The sequence below is a fragment of the Neophocaena asiaeorientalis genome, unplaced genomic scaffold (assembly GCF_003031525.2).
Source record: "Neophocaena asiaeorientalis asiaeorientalis breed wild unplaced genomic scaffold, Neophocaena_asiaeorientalis_V1.1 scaffold79, whole genome shotgun sequence".
NCBI classification, from domain to species: Eukaryota; Metazoa; Chordata; class Mammalia; order Artiodactyla; family Phocoenidae; genus Neophocaena; species Neophocaena asiaeorientalis.
Genome location: NW_020175402.1, coordinates 827185 through 841009, shown reverse-complemented (window position 1 = coordinate 841009; position 13825 = coordinate 827185). Strand labels below are relative to the sequence as shown.

Sequence of the window (13825 nt, the reverse complement as noted above, 5' to 3'; positions counted from 1 at the left end):
AAGAAGGGTGGACAGCAGACAGACCAGTGTAGAATCGGGGGGAAAAGAGAAATGCAAGGAAGGTGTGTGGCAGGGAGGGGCCAAGGGGAGGTGAGTGAAGGGGGCAGTGCTGAATCTACCAGCCTTGAGGCCTGGACCTGATGTGTCTCTTTTTCCAGATGCTGCCCTTTGCTGCCACTGCAATGCTCCGCATCTTTCTAGGCCAGTTGGGACTGGCGCCTTCCTAAGGAAGGCCTCCCTGAGCCCACGGTTGGCAAGTCCCTCTTGCCTCTACGCTGCCACGTCTGGGGGCTTCTGCTGGGACCCCTCTGGTCTGTCTGGCTAACATATGGGTAGCAGAGTTGGATGAACCCAGGTTTGGTTTGAATTCAAGCTCAACCACTGTTGTGTGACCTTGCCCAAGATATCTGACCTTTCTGTACCTGGGTTTCCTCAGCTGGGGTAATACCAGTAGCTCCCTCACAGGGATTTTTTTTTGGAAAATTTGAACAGGTAGGACACTTAGCATGGGGCTTGGCCCTTAGGGAGCACTGAAGAGAGGGTGACAATTATTGCCTTTGCATTCCAGAGAGTCCCAACCTCAAATGATCTGTTCTGTCATCAAGTTGTTGACCTTGATTTGGGGTTCAGGAGACAGCGTCATCAAAATGAATAGCGAACACCACTGGCCAATGTGCGTAAGCTCCCTGAAAACACTTATCTCTGCGTAAATCATTTTTTGACACGTAAAAGAATATTTATTTCAGTGTTGCTTGAAATAACCAAACATAATTGGAAACAACCTAAATGTATATCGAGAAGAGAGCAGACGAATCGTGGCGTATTTGTAGAAAGCAGCACTAAAGATTGAAAATTATGGAACTCGAGTTCCATGTATCGATATGGCTAGATCTCAAAAGCATTTCATTGAGTAAAAAGGCAAATTACAGGCTTCCCTGGTGGCACAGTGGTTGAGAGTCCACCTGCCGATGCAGGGGACACGGGTTTGTGCCCCGGTCCGGGAAGATCCCACATGCCGCAGAGCGGCTGGGCCTGTGAGCCATGGCCGCTGAGCCTGCGCGTCCGGAGCCTGTGCTCCGTAGCGGGAGAGGCCACAACAGTGAGAGGCCTGCATACTGGAAAAAAAAAAAAAAAGGCAAATTACAGAATGATGTATTCAGTATAATACCATAATATACATAGCATTTGAAAACAGGCAAATCAGTAATATTTGGGATAGCAACGTGTGGGAACGGGATAAACGTGATAGCAAAGATCATCAGTGATCCGGACAGTGACACCCTCCAAGCAGGGAGGGAGTAGGGTTGGCCAGGGCTTCAGGTGGCTTCGACTGTATCTGTAAGCTGGACTTAACTTTTAGTTCCTTGAATATGGTTTGAGATCAAGACCATCTCTGCTTTGATCTCCACAACAAATACATTGAAGAAACTGAGCTCATGGAGGCAGGTAAAGTGCCCCCACTTACCCAGCCTCTGAGAGGCAGAGCTGGGAACTGAACCCAGGTCTCCTGACCCCAGCTGTCCTCCCTGCGCATGCAGGCTGCTCCATGTTTACTGAACAGCTGGCAGTGGTCTCAGGGACAAAGGAGGTGCTGAGGAGCTGGGGCAGAGCCGCTGAGCTCTGCAGGCTGGGCAAGCAAAGTGGGCTCTGGCCCACTGGACTCAGGACTCAGCCTAGGCCTGGTAGTGGCCTGGGCCCAGGCCAAGCCTAGGGGAGGTTTCCTGCCTTCCGGCCTGTTTCCTGGTGCTCTCCCAGTGGGTCAGAGGTTAGGGCTGGAGCCAGTCTTGGGCAGGGTCTGTAGCAGAAAGTGGAGGCCTGTAAGCCTCCAAGCTGGCTCTTCTCCTGTTCCCACAGCCGTGCTCACCTCCCACCCCAGTGCAGGCACCCCAGAGGTACAGGCAAGAGGATGGACACCCAATGAGCTCCAGTACTGAGGAGACCCCAGGCTTCCCCACAGTGGACCCCAACCACAGACTCCAAATCCTTCAGGGGCCTGGTGGTCATTCATTCTGTCCTTCCTTCCTTCATTCAGACAACTCACTAAATACAGGGGCCTGTGCTGGGCGCCGGGGAGACAGGGGTGAGGAGACAGCCCCTACCCTCCAGGCATTCAGTGTCCGCTCGGGAGGTAAGACATGTAAATAGATAAGCACCTAACAGACATTCAATACGTATTTGGACTGAAGTAAATGAAAACCGTCTAAGAAAATATCAGCACTGGAAGGGCTGCTAGAGTCTGGCCCCTGTGGCCTGGAGGAAGGCTGTAACTTGCTCAAGTCACAGGGTGGTCCAATGGTGTAACTGAAGCCAGGACCTAGGACTCCAGATGCCATCCAGGGCTCTTTCTGTGACATCCCATCACTGCTTTTTTTTTTTTTTTTAAGTTGATAATTGTGAAACATTTCAAGCATACAGAAAAGTTTAAAGAATAGTACCATGCCCCTTGGGAACCAACCACCAAGCTTTGTCCCATCTTCCCAGTGGTCCCTGGCAACTCCCATCCCAGCCTGAATCAGATCCTCTCCTTGACTCCTAGGACATGTTTCTTTTGTAGGCTCCATGTAAGAGCTTTTTTCAAAAAGGGGCTGTGAGGTGTTTTCTGATACCAACCATTGGTCCAATTCTCTGACACCCACTGGTTACTCAATAATTCAATTCATTTCTAGCACTATCTCCCCGGTATGAGCACCAGATCCCACAAGTAACAGGGCTCAGTTCCACTTCAGACCCCAGTGGCTGGTGGCCAGGGCTTCTCCCTGTTCTTTTTTTTTTTTTTTGCTACACCGTGCGGCTTGCAGGATCTTAGTTCCCTGACCAGGGATCCAACCTGGGCCCCTGGCAGTGAAAGCGCTGAGTCCTAACCACTGGACAGCCAGGGAATTCCCTACCCTTATACTTCTGAGCTAACCATCCATAAATTGGGGGTTCCCCCCACCCCCTCCTCAGGTGTAATTTGCTAGAATGGCCTGCAGAACTCAGGACTTTACTCATGTTTACCAGTTTATCAGAAAGGAGTCCAATGAACATGGAGATGAAGACATACATAAGGCAAGGTCTGGAAGGGTCCTGAGAACACACGGTAAAGACTCACGGATGCCATTAAGGAGAGCGACAGGCCTGGAACGGGCTTCAGAGACCATTCAGTCCCACTGTCTCCTTTCCATTTGGGCAAACTGAGGCCCAGGTCATTCGGCACATTAAGAACACAGCTGGGGGACTTCCCTGGTGGCACAGTGGTTAAGAATCCGCCTGCCAATGCAGGGGACATGGGTTCGAGCCCTGGTCTGGGAAGATCTCACGTGCCGCAGAGCAACTAAGCCCGTGTGCCACAACTACTGAGCCTGCACTCTAGAGCCCGTGCGCCACAACTACTGAGCCTATGTGCCACGACTACTGAAGCCCACGGGCCTACAGCCCGTGCTCCACAACAAGAGAAGCCACCGCAACGAGAAGCCCACGCACCACAATGAAGAGTAACCCCCGCTCTCCACAACTAGAGAAAGCCCACACGCAGCAACGAAGACCCAACGCAGCCAAAAATAAATACATAAAATAAATATATTTATATAAAAAAAAGAACACAGCTGGGCCTAGAACCCAATTTCCTCATCTGTCAAATGTCGAACAGCCAAGATTTATTGAGAGTTTACAACACACCGAGGGATCATCCCTGTGGGGCAGGTATTCTTACTATCCCAGCTTCCAGATGAGGCAGTTGAGGCTCAGACAAGGGAGGTAACTTCCTCAAAGGTCCTATGTCTGGTAGAACGTGCACAAAGCAGTGTCTCAGTGCTGAGTTCCTCTCTGGGAAGACAAAGGCTCTACCTCACAATGTTATTGAAAGGATCTAGTCACCCAAAGCATATTTACAGGAAGGGAAACATTGTCACCCGCTGCTCCACATCTTAGTGGGGGTGGCAGGAGGAAAGCCCCCTCAAGTGGAAGGTGGCCTCCCCCACCCCACCCCAGGTGAGATTCAAAGGAGCAACTTTGTACGGTCAACCAAGAACCGGAAATGTCGGCTTTGACGTCAGCAGTCCGAGGAGGGGGCGCCCTGCGGGGGCGAGTGCCTCAGAAGAGGATGTGGGGAGAGGAGCTGAGATGGAGAAGGGCTTCCCGAGAGCTTCATGGTGGGCGGCCCGGGCCCGAGGACAAAGGAGGAGAGGAGACATGAAGAACTGAGCGGTGGCCGTTTATTCTATGTCGGGCTGTTTTCTGTCCTATGCTGAGTGTTGTCAACCTCTGGCAGCCTGCGCCCCAGTCAAGTCTGTCATAGGTGGTTTGGGGCACAGGTGAGGAGGGAGTCGTGATCACTGTGGCGGAAGAAGGGTGCAGCTTTGCTGAGAGATGATGACAGTCACAGAAGAGGGGGCTGAGAATTGGTCCAGAAGCAGAGATTCAGAGTGAAGGGTGACAAGAGACCATAACAGCCCCCTGGGGGGCTCAGAAATAGTGAGGAAGGCTCTGAGCTTCCCATGGTATGTAGAATGGAGTTTTGAGCTATTTTACGTGATTATTAAAGGAAAAGGTAACCCCAGAAACCTGGAGGGCTGTGGGGTCCACCTGTTATATGCAGGAAACCCTTAGCGCAGTGTCTCCACTCAGGAATTGCTTGATAAATGGCAACCGCAGGGACAGCCCCGGAGGTAGCAGGTGCAATGTGTAGTGGGCAGACCTGAGCCAGATTGCTTGGGTTCACGTCTTGATCATGTTCTTTTAGGTGAGTTAGTTCACCTCCGCCCTTCAGTTTCTTATCTGAAAAACGGAGATGCTATTAACATCTACCTTGTAAGGTTGTAATGGGAAGGAAATGAGCGAATACATATAAAGCACTCAGCACAGTGTAGTAGTCAGGGTTCTCCAGAGAAACAGAATCAATAGGAAATACACGGAGATATATATATATATACATGTATTTCTTAGTCGTGTGTGTGTGTGTGTGTGTGTGTGTGTGTGTGTGTGTGTGTGTGTGTCTTTGCATTTGGGCTGCTATTACAAAAATACCATAGACTGGGTGGCTTAAATAACATTTATTTTTCACAGTTATAGAGGCTGGGAAGTCCAAGATCAAGGCACCAGCAGACTCAGTGTCTAGTGAGAGGTCCCTTCCTGGGTCAGAGATGGCTGTCTTTTCACTGCATTCCCAAATGGCACAGGGGCAAGGATGCTCTCTGGGGTTTCTTCTATAAGGGCACTAATCCCATGTATGAAGGCTTTCCCCTCAATGGCCTAATCACCTCCCAAAGGCCCCCACCTCTAAATCCCATCACGTTGGGGATGAGGTTTCAACATACGAATTTGGGGGGCGACACAGACTTTTATATATACACTTACACACACATACGTATAGCAACATATATAGTACAATGTTATGTAATACTACATACTGTAGTGTATATTGTATATATATTGTATATATATGCTATTTTTTTGTATTTATATATACATACATATATTTATTTATTATTAGGTATTGGCTCATGCAGTTATGCAAGGCTGAGAAGTCACATGATCCCCTATCTGCAGGCTGGAGACCCAGAAATCTGGTGGTATAGTTCAAAGGCCTAAGAACTAGATAGCTAATGGTGTAGATTCCAGCCTAAGTCTGACGGTCTGAGGACCAGGAGAACCGAGGCCAGAAGATGGATGTCCCAGTTCAACTAGTCAGTCAGAGAATGAATTCAACCTTCCTCCGCCTCTTTGTTCTATTCAGGCCCTCAACAGATGAGATGGTGCCCATCCACAAGCAGAGGCTGGACTGCTTTACTCAGTCCACCAACCCACACGCTCATCTCGTCCAGAAACACCCTCACAGACACACCCAAGAGGTAATGTTTAACCAGGTACCTGGGCATCCCGTGGCCCAGTCTGGTGGATGCATAAAATTACACACAGCAGCTGGGACCCAGGAAGCATTCATTACATGTGGATCATTACTACTGTGGTTTTATGGGTAAGGAAACAGGTTCAAAAAGGTTGAATCTGGATAAACAACAAGGTCCTACTGTATAGCACAGGGAACTATATTCAGTACCCTGTAATAAACCATAATGGAAAAGAATATAGAAAAAAATAATGTATATATGTATAACTAAATCACTTTGCTGTACAGCAGAAATTAACACAACATTGTAAATCACCTATACTTCAATTTCTTAAAAAAAGCTTAAGTCATTTGGCTTCAGTGGTGTGCTGGTGACCTAGGGGCTCAAAACAGAAAAAAAACCTGATTTGTTGCATTTGCCAATTCCTGTGGTATAAATGTTCCTGCCGTGGTTGATTTCAAGCTACCGGTGGTTTAACAAGGAGTTCACCAGATTCTAGAATATTTCAGAATTGGCTTTTGTGAGCCAGTATGAGCTGAATCCCACGCACCACTACAGCACACTGTGCCTGTAACACGGGGGCATTTAGCTATTATTAGCTAATAACATAAGCTGGTTTTTTTTCATGTGTTTTATTATTTATTTATTTATTTATTGGCTGTGTTGGGTCTTTGTTGCTATGCGCGGGCTTTCTCTAGTTGTGGCGAGCAGGGGCTACTCTTCGTTGCGGTGCGCGAGCTTCTCATTGCGGTGGCTTCTCTTGTTGCGGAGCACGGGCTCTAGGTACGCGGGCTTCAGTAGTTGTGGCACGCGGGCTTCAGTAGTTGTGGCTCACGGGCTCTAGAGCGCAGGCTCAGTAGTTGTGGCGCACGGGCCTAGCTGCTCCATGGCACGTGGGATTTTCCCAGACCAGAGCTCGAACCCGTGTGCCCTGCACTGGCAGGCGGATTCTCAACCACTGCGCCACCACGGAAGCCCCAACATTAGCTATTATTGCAAGTCTGTTGAACCAGCAATGTTCGCTGGGCACCTTCCTTACCCCCATGTTACAGAAAGGGAGATTGAGGTTCGGACAAGTTCAATACTTACCTGAGGTCACAGCACAAACCAGTTACTTGCTGTCCTGCTTCCCAAGTCCTGTCTCAGCAAGGGTGCGTATAAGGCTGTATATAAGTCTACACATGACCATCATCCCCAGCCCCCTTAGAGGGAATTTCCCAGGCCGCATAATGATGAGAGTCCTGTCCCCGCCCAGGTTGGCTGCTCTACCTCAAAAGCGCCGAGGTGGCTTGGCAAGAGGGCAGTTCTTGCTGGCTGGGGCTCCTGCCAAGCCACACTTGCCTCAGGGCTCCTGAACTCAGACGTGTCCTGGCTTGCTCCTGCCATACAGGGGTTTAGGGAAGTGCTGTTTCGGCAGCTGGCGAGCAGAGAGCCCATATCCTTGAGGATGTTAGGGGATGAGGGTGTGTGACTCACTGTGCTTGGGTGGATGGAAGGCTGTAGCCGGGGGAGGGCCAGAACCCCGCCCAGGAGAGATTTTCAGCCCTGCAGGCAGGTTGGCCCCAAGCCAGATAAGGGCTCAGGTGAGTCACATTGTCAAGAGGCTGGGACAGATGTCCTCCAGGCAGAGTGGGACAATGACAACAGAGTCATGGCTCTTGGCTCTAGCTGTCTCCCCAGACTGCGATGGACTCACAAGTATGGCTGCTGAGTTGCTGGGTTTGCTCCTGGTCTGTGATGCTTCCAAGTGCCATGTGGCTGAAAGAATAAGGGAACACTCCTCCCACCATCTCAAGGCCAGGGGCAAGGGGTAGGGGGCAATTGCTGTGTGTCAGGAGAGGATTTAATGAGCAGTCTATGCACTAATGGGGCAGGTCCTATGGTCTCTGGAGAAGGGGGCTGTTCCCTCCTTTCTTGGGGAGCCCAGGGGAATGAGATGCCCTTGAACTCTTTAAACCTGGGGTGGGGAAAGGACCCCTGTTGGTCTTGGTGGGGCACAGGAGAGAGGGATGTGGGAGGGGCTGCAGGGACTGCAGGGAGGGGCAGTCAGGTGAGAGGGGACAGAGCAGGAGGGGCAAGGGCTGATGGAAAGCCCATGATTTGCAATTGGTTTGTCAATGCAGCTAAGGAGCCATGGTTGGAGGCGGCCCAGATGGGGCAAGGGTGGGGGCCGCTGTGGCTGGAGACCGTGTGGAGAGGGGCACCCCACCGACGAGGACATCCCTCCTGCAGTGCTAGGGAGGGAGAGGCAGCTGGTCTTGGCTGGGGGGTGGAGGAAGGGGCTGGACCCCTCCCCCAACCTCTCAGTTCACAGGGTCACTTACTGAGTCCTCACTGAGCGAGTGGGTGACCCACCCTCTTCCTCACTTAGTGCCTAAGCCTGTAGGCTCTGGGGCCAAAACATCGGGTTTTAATTCTGGCTGCTGGGTGAGCTTGGGTAAGTCTTTTGCTCTCTCTGAGCCTCAGTGACTTCATCTTGAAAGCAAAATACCTACCTCCTAGGGGTGCTGCGAGGATTAAATGAGAGGGTGAATGTGGGGCCCTGGCACTGATAATGTCAGGTGCTTTGGCACATAATAGGTGCACTACCAGGTCAGTCTCTCAGGGGTGGTTCTGGGCAGGAGGTGGGGTAGGCAGCTCCCCATCACCCTCCCTCCTGTGTCCCTGGGCTTGGAGTCAGCTGGACTCCGGCCGGCAGTTCTGACTCCAGGCTGGGCCCTGAGAGCCCAGGACCTAAGGCCAGAACCACACCTCCCCTCACGGGAGAAGGGGGCTTTTAGTCTCCTTGACCCCCATTCTGGCCTCCCAGACTCTCCTGGCTCGGAAGGCCTCTGTGGCCCCCAGAGGACCTCAGGATCCCCTGGAGTTGGGGAGGCCGGAGAGAGACATTCCTGATCTCATGGGACACAGCCTGGCTTTCTGGGAAGATGGAGGAATAGCACATTCCTCCTGAAATAATTGTCCTGGAGCTATTTCCAGAGGCTCTTAATGCCCAGGCCAGAAATGGCCAGTGATCTCGGCGCCTGGGTACCTTCAGGACAAACGGCGTAGAGGTCCAGCCCTCTTGCTGGCCGCCTGCCTGCCTGCCCGGCCCCCGGCCCAGAACAGAAGCAGGCCTGGCTGAGGCCCCACAAGGGAACGGTTGCCACTGCTTTCCTGGCCCACTGAGTTTCCCTACACCCCTCTTCCTCCTTCTCCGGGGTCCCTCTGAGCCCTCCTCTTGGCTCCCTGTTTCAGTGGCTGTAACCACCCCACCCCAGGGCAAAAGGCCCTTCACGGCGGGGGAATGTCCAGTGGAGGCTTCTGTGTGTATGTGCTTTGTGATCTTGCATCTGATCATTAGGAAACATCAGATAAGCCCAAATTGGAGAACATTCTCCAAAACAATTTGCCTGTGCTCTTCAAAGCTATCAATGTCATAAGAGACAAAGATGGAGGAACTTCCAGGTTGAAGGAGACCAAAGAGACCTGAAAACTAAAGGCAAGCCTGATTGTGAATTGGCTCCTGGATTGGAGATACAGCTGCCATGGAGAACGTCGGAGGGAATAATCGTCGGTAAATTGTGGACAGTGTATTAGCTAACAGTGCTGTATCACTGTTAACTATCCTGTATTTGATAACTGGATATGTAAGAAAATGTCTTTGTTCTCCCAGCTTGTAGGAGATATACGCTGAAGTAAAGGTGTATTCAAGAGTAAAGTCTGCCATTGTCTGCAACTTACTCTCAAAATAATAATAATGTGTGTGTGTGTGCGGTGATAAATGTGGCAAAATATTAATAATCGGTAGATTTGAATGAAGAGTATATGGGAGTTCATTATCTTGTAAGTTTTCAGTAAGTCTGAACATTTTTCAAAATAGAAAGTAAAAGTGTATTTTCAATACTTGCGGGAAGGAAATGATGGAGGGCAAATACCATGAAATCTCAAAGGGGGATCTTGTTCATTCATTCAATGGATATGTCCAAGATGCTCCTTATGGACCAGGACCCAGTGGGGGTGGGGGGCACAGGAGTTCTGAAAGGAATCCTCAAGCTCTAGCCCACCACCCAGTAGGGACCCAACACGGGGTTGCTGACTGCGTGAGGACCAGGCAAGAAGGGAGGAAAGACAGTGCTGTTACGCTATGGGTCACTCAAAGGGACAGCACTTTAGGGAGACTTGGTAAATGTTTGCTGACCCAACGAGAAAAGAAAATTGATGCTGACCACAGCCAACGAGAGTTATATCAGGCCCGGCACGGAACTTCCTGACTCTCAGCATAATTAAACACTAGAAAAACAACAGGGAACACTGGAAAAAGTCCACCCTAGCCTCACTTTAAAAATAGGGCCCATCTGTCACGGAGAGCTTAACGTGGTACTTGCCCTGAGGCAGGGGCCTGACCAGGATGACCCCTGGAGGCCTCTCCCAGCTCCAGGATTCCATGATTGTATGACATGGCCAGCAGTCTGGAGTAGCGGCCTGAGGGTGTTCCCCAGGGGAGGGCTAAGTCGGACTAAGTCGTCTACCCCGTGAAGGTAGAGTGAGAGTGGGAGAGGGCGCTTAGGGCAGGTAGGACCAGGCAGCCAGGAAGGGAAGGGAAGGGGGTCCTTGGGGACCAGCCCTCAGCCACCTCCCATATTTCTGGAGGAGGAGATGGGGCGGGGGGGACCGGGGATGGAAGAGGCAAGAGTCTGGACATTCCACGCGATTCAGACCCAATGGACAAGGGCAGCTGAAGGGCCCTGGGCTGGGAGAGGGGCAGGCAGCTGTTTTCCGGGCGGGACAGGCTCAAATACTGCTCCGTTCTCACTAGGCAGAAGTGGAAAATTAGCATCAAGCCGGCGGTAGTGGGGGAGAGAAATCAGAACCTTCCTTCTGGTAAGGGGGACTACTGGGGACCTGAGGGACAATGGGAATGGGGGTGGAGCTCCACTGCCCAGGCAGGCCCAGGGACAGGAGGCGGGGTTAAATGGACTGGAGCCTGGGCAGGCCCTAGTCCCTGTGAGGTACCCACTTTTAGACCAGGAGGAGTAGGAATCCCAAAGCCCACTTCTCTTGTGGGTGGATGAGGAGCTCCCTACTGTCAGAGAGGATGAAGACCAAATATCCTGGAAGGTTCTGTCTCACAAGCCCAGCCCCATTAGTAGACTTACAGCACCACCTTGCCCCCGTTCCCTCAACTTGGGGTTCATAGAGTCAAGATGGTCTCAGTTACAGGGTTAACAAGCATCCCTCTCCATCTGGTTTTCCCCATCAGTGCCCGCATCCAGGCAGACAGGACAACAGGTGTGGTGAGAATTCTTCCTCAGTAGACTGAGGTGGGGGGGGGCAAAGTCACCCCGACAATGTGGCATTGTCTCTTAAGGGTCATCAGACACACTCAAGATAGTATCTTGGCCCCCACCACTTACAAGCTGTGTTATCTGAGGCAAGTCACGTCATCTCTCTGAGCCTCAGTTTCCCCACCTGTCAAATAGGAATAGAATAGTAACTACCTCCTAGGTTTGTAGTGAGACTTACAATGTAAGGCACAGCAAAGGGCTGGGCAAAGAGAGAGGGCATGTATCGCATCGCTTCCAAGATATATTTTTTAGTATGAGGGTGCATTGAGTAGTGGATGGTTAGCTATTTGATATTACCTCCAAAGAATGTGTGTCTCAGTACCTGGAATTTCACCATTAGAGATTCAATCCTTTGCTTTTGTGGTCTCCTAGTGTCCCTGCTTAAAAGGTAAATGGGGACTTCCTGGGTGGCGCAGTGGTTGAGAGTCCCCCTGCTGATGCAGGGGACACGGGTTCGTGCCCCAGTCCGGGAAGATCCCACATGCCACGGAGCGGCTGGGCCCGTGAGCCATGGCTGCTGAGCCTGCGCGTCCGGAGTCTGTGCTCCGCAACGGGAGAGGCCACAGCAGTGAGAGGCCCACGTACCGCAAAAAAAAAAAAAAAAAGGTAAATGGGAATTTCAGAATGTGGGCTAGAGTTAAAGGAAAACAGAGACTGCCCCACTTTTCCTAGGGGTCCTCTGACCTCAGTTGTTCTCAGGGTCTTGCCTTCTTCCCTATCTCTTGTCCTCTGTGCTTTCTGAAGAATAGGGTGGCCTTTTTCCAGCTTGAAAATCCCTGGGCCTGGGAGGAGGATGGGAAGAGGAACACCCGGCAAGAAAGCCCAGGGGAGGTGGCAAGGAGAGGTGACCCAGCTCTCTCCTCGCCAGGCCCGGGGGACCAGCTTCCAGGTGAATTCTCAGCAGTTCCTCACCACGAAGCCTTGTCTGCCCGACCGGGATGATGCCTGGATGCCAAGCGAGCCATTCTAACACCTGCAGCCGCTTGAACCATCCCACCAATGTGTCCTTTCTGGCCCGGGCTGGGACTCCAGGCTGGTCCCACGGCCCCAGCGTGACCTGGGCTAACAACCTCAAGTGCTCTCGTACCTGAGTGGCTCAGAGGCAAGCAGCAGCCCTTCAGAGCAGTCTGACAACCCCGGCACCCCCAGACTTCCAGTGAGGAGAATTTGCATGGGCCGGCCCTACAACTCCAGGTGTGTGGAGACAAGCCACTTGGTGAAGTGCCCCAAGGTGGCCAGAAAGCTTGCTTGTCGTGGCAGTCCCCACTGCCTGCTCTGTACAGATCGTCCCTCGGGTCCCTCTGGCCCCACCTCCCTGGACCAACTCATCAGAGGCATCAACTACCTTGACAGATCCACCAATGCCTTCTACACCAACCGCCCTAAGTCATCCCTGAGCCTGCCGAGGCTTGCAGCCAGCTACCTGGCACGCGCCGCCAACTCCATCCACCTGGACAACCTGGACCACTCCTTCCCCCGCAGGTACTCCAACCCCAGCACCAGACTGGCCGCCTCTGACAACTCCTGCACCAGCACCTGCATGGCGCCGTCCTCCAGGGCTGTCCATGCTTTGCAGTACGTGGATGACTCCACCAACCCGAGCTGCCCTCATGGGCCTCCTAGCCGGAACCTCACTCCCATGCTGCCGCAGAAGCCGGGGATAAAGTTGCCTGAGCTCTCTCTCTTCGGCAACGGGATCTTTTCCTTAGGTCATCTGCCCAAGTTCTGGGAAGCAATCCTCTTGGATTGGAGAGCCCCCGAGCCCATCTCTAAGCCCTGTAGCTGGTGGTGACATCAACACCAACCGTGAAGTGGGCACACATCCATCAGGCTGCAGCTGTGGAAAATAAATTGTCTGTGGCAAAATGTACCTTCCTAGCCTCCATTGGGAGTGGTGGTGGGGACAGCCATTTAGATGGGGGGTTAGACACTTGAGGACCTACAGGGCCGGGCAGGTAAAAGTGAATGGGTGAAGGGGGCTGGGTGGTAGTAGGGAGTGGTGGAGACTGTGACTGAGTGGAGAGGGGATACCTCGTCTAAACCCAGCTCTCAAATGGGCGGTTGCCTTCTCAAGAGAAACCAGGAATCTGATTTTCTATGTGTTAGCAACAAATTTAAAAATATCATGGTGTTTTTTAAAATTTATTATTTATTTTATTTATTTATTTTTGGCTGCATTGCGTCCCCGTTGCTGCGCGCGGGCTTTCTCCAGCTGCGGCTCGTGGGCTGTAGGCACGCGGGCTTCAGCAGTTGTGGCGCACGGGCTTCGCTGCTCCGCGGCATGTGGGATCCTCCCGGACCAGGGCTTGAACCCGTGTCCCCTGCATTGGCAGGCGGATTCCCAACCACTGCGCCACCAGGGAAGCCCTATCATGGTGTTTAAGGGCTGAACAAAAGTACTTGCAAGCTGAATGTGAGGCCCACAGATCTGAGTTTGGAATCTCTGATTTACACCTTGAATGAATCACTGGGGAGCTTCTCAGCCTCCCTTAGCTTCTGCTGAGGCTGTTCATTCTCAATCCCTATTCATATTCTTCTTCTTCTTCTTCTTTTTTTTTTTTTTTAAGAATTGTTATTGGGCTTCCCTGGTGGCGCAGTGGTTGAGAGTCCGCCTGCCGATGCAGGGGACACGGGTTCGGGCTCCGGTCCAGGAAGATCCCACACGCCGCAGAC

General features: G+C 51.9%; 1 protein-coding gene across 1 annotated transcript; it reads left to right on the top strand.

The window, feature by feature from the left end:
- Positions 1 to 12090: 12090 nt before the first annotated feature.
- On the top strand, positions 12091 to 12944 carry LOC112414378 (uncharacterized). Its single transcript, XM_024766870.1, is given in 2 exon segments — positions 12091 to 12238; positions 12241 to 12944. Coding segments are annotated over 2 exon segments (852 nt in total).
- The last annotated feature ends 881 nt before the right edge of the window (positions 12945 to 13825 follow it).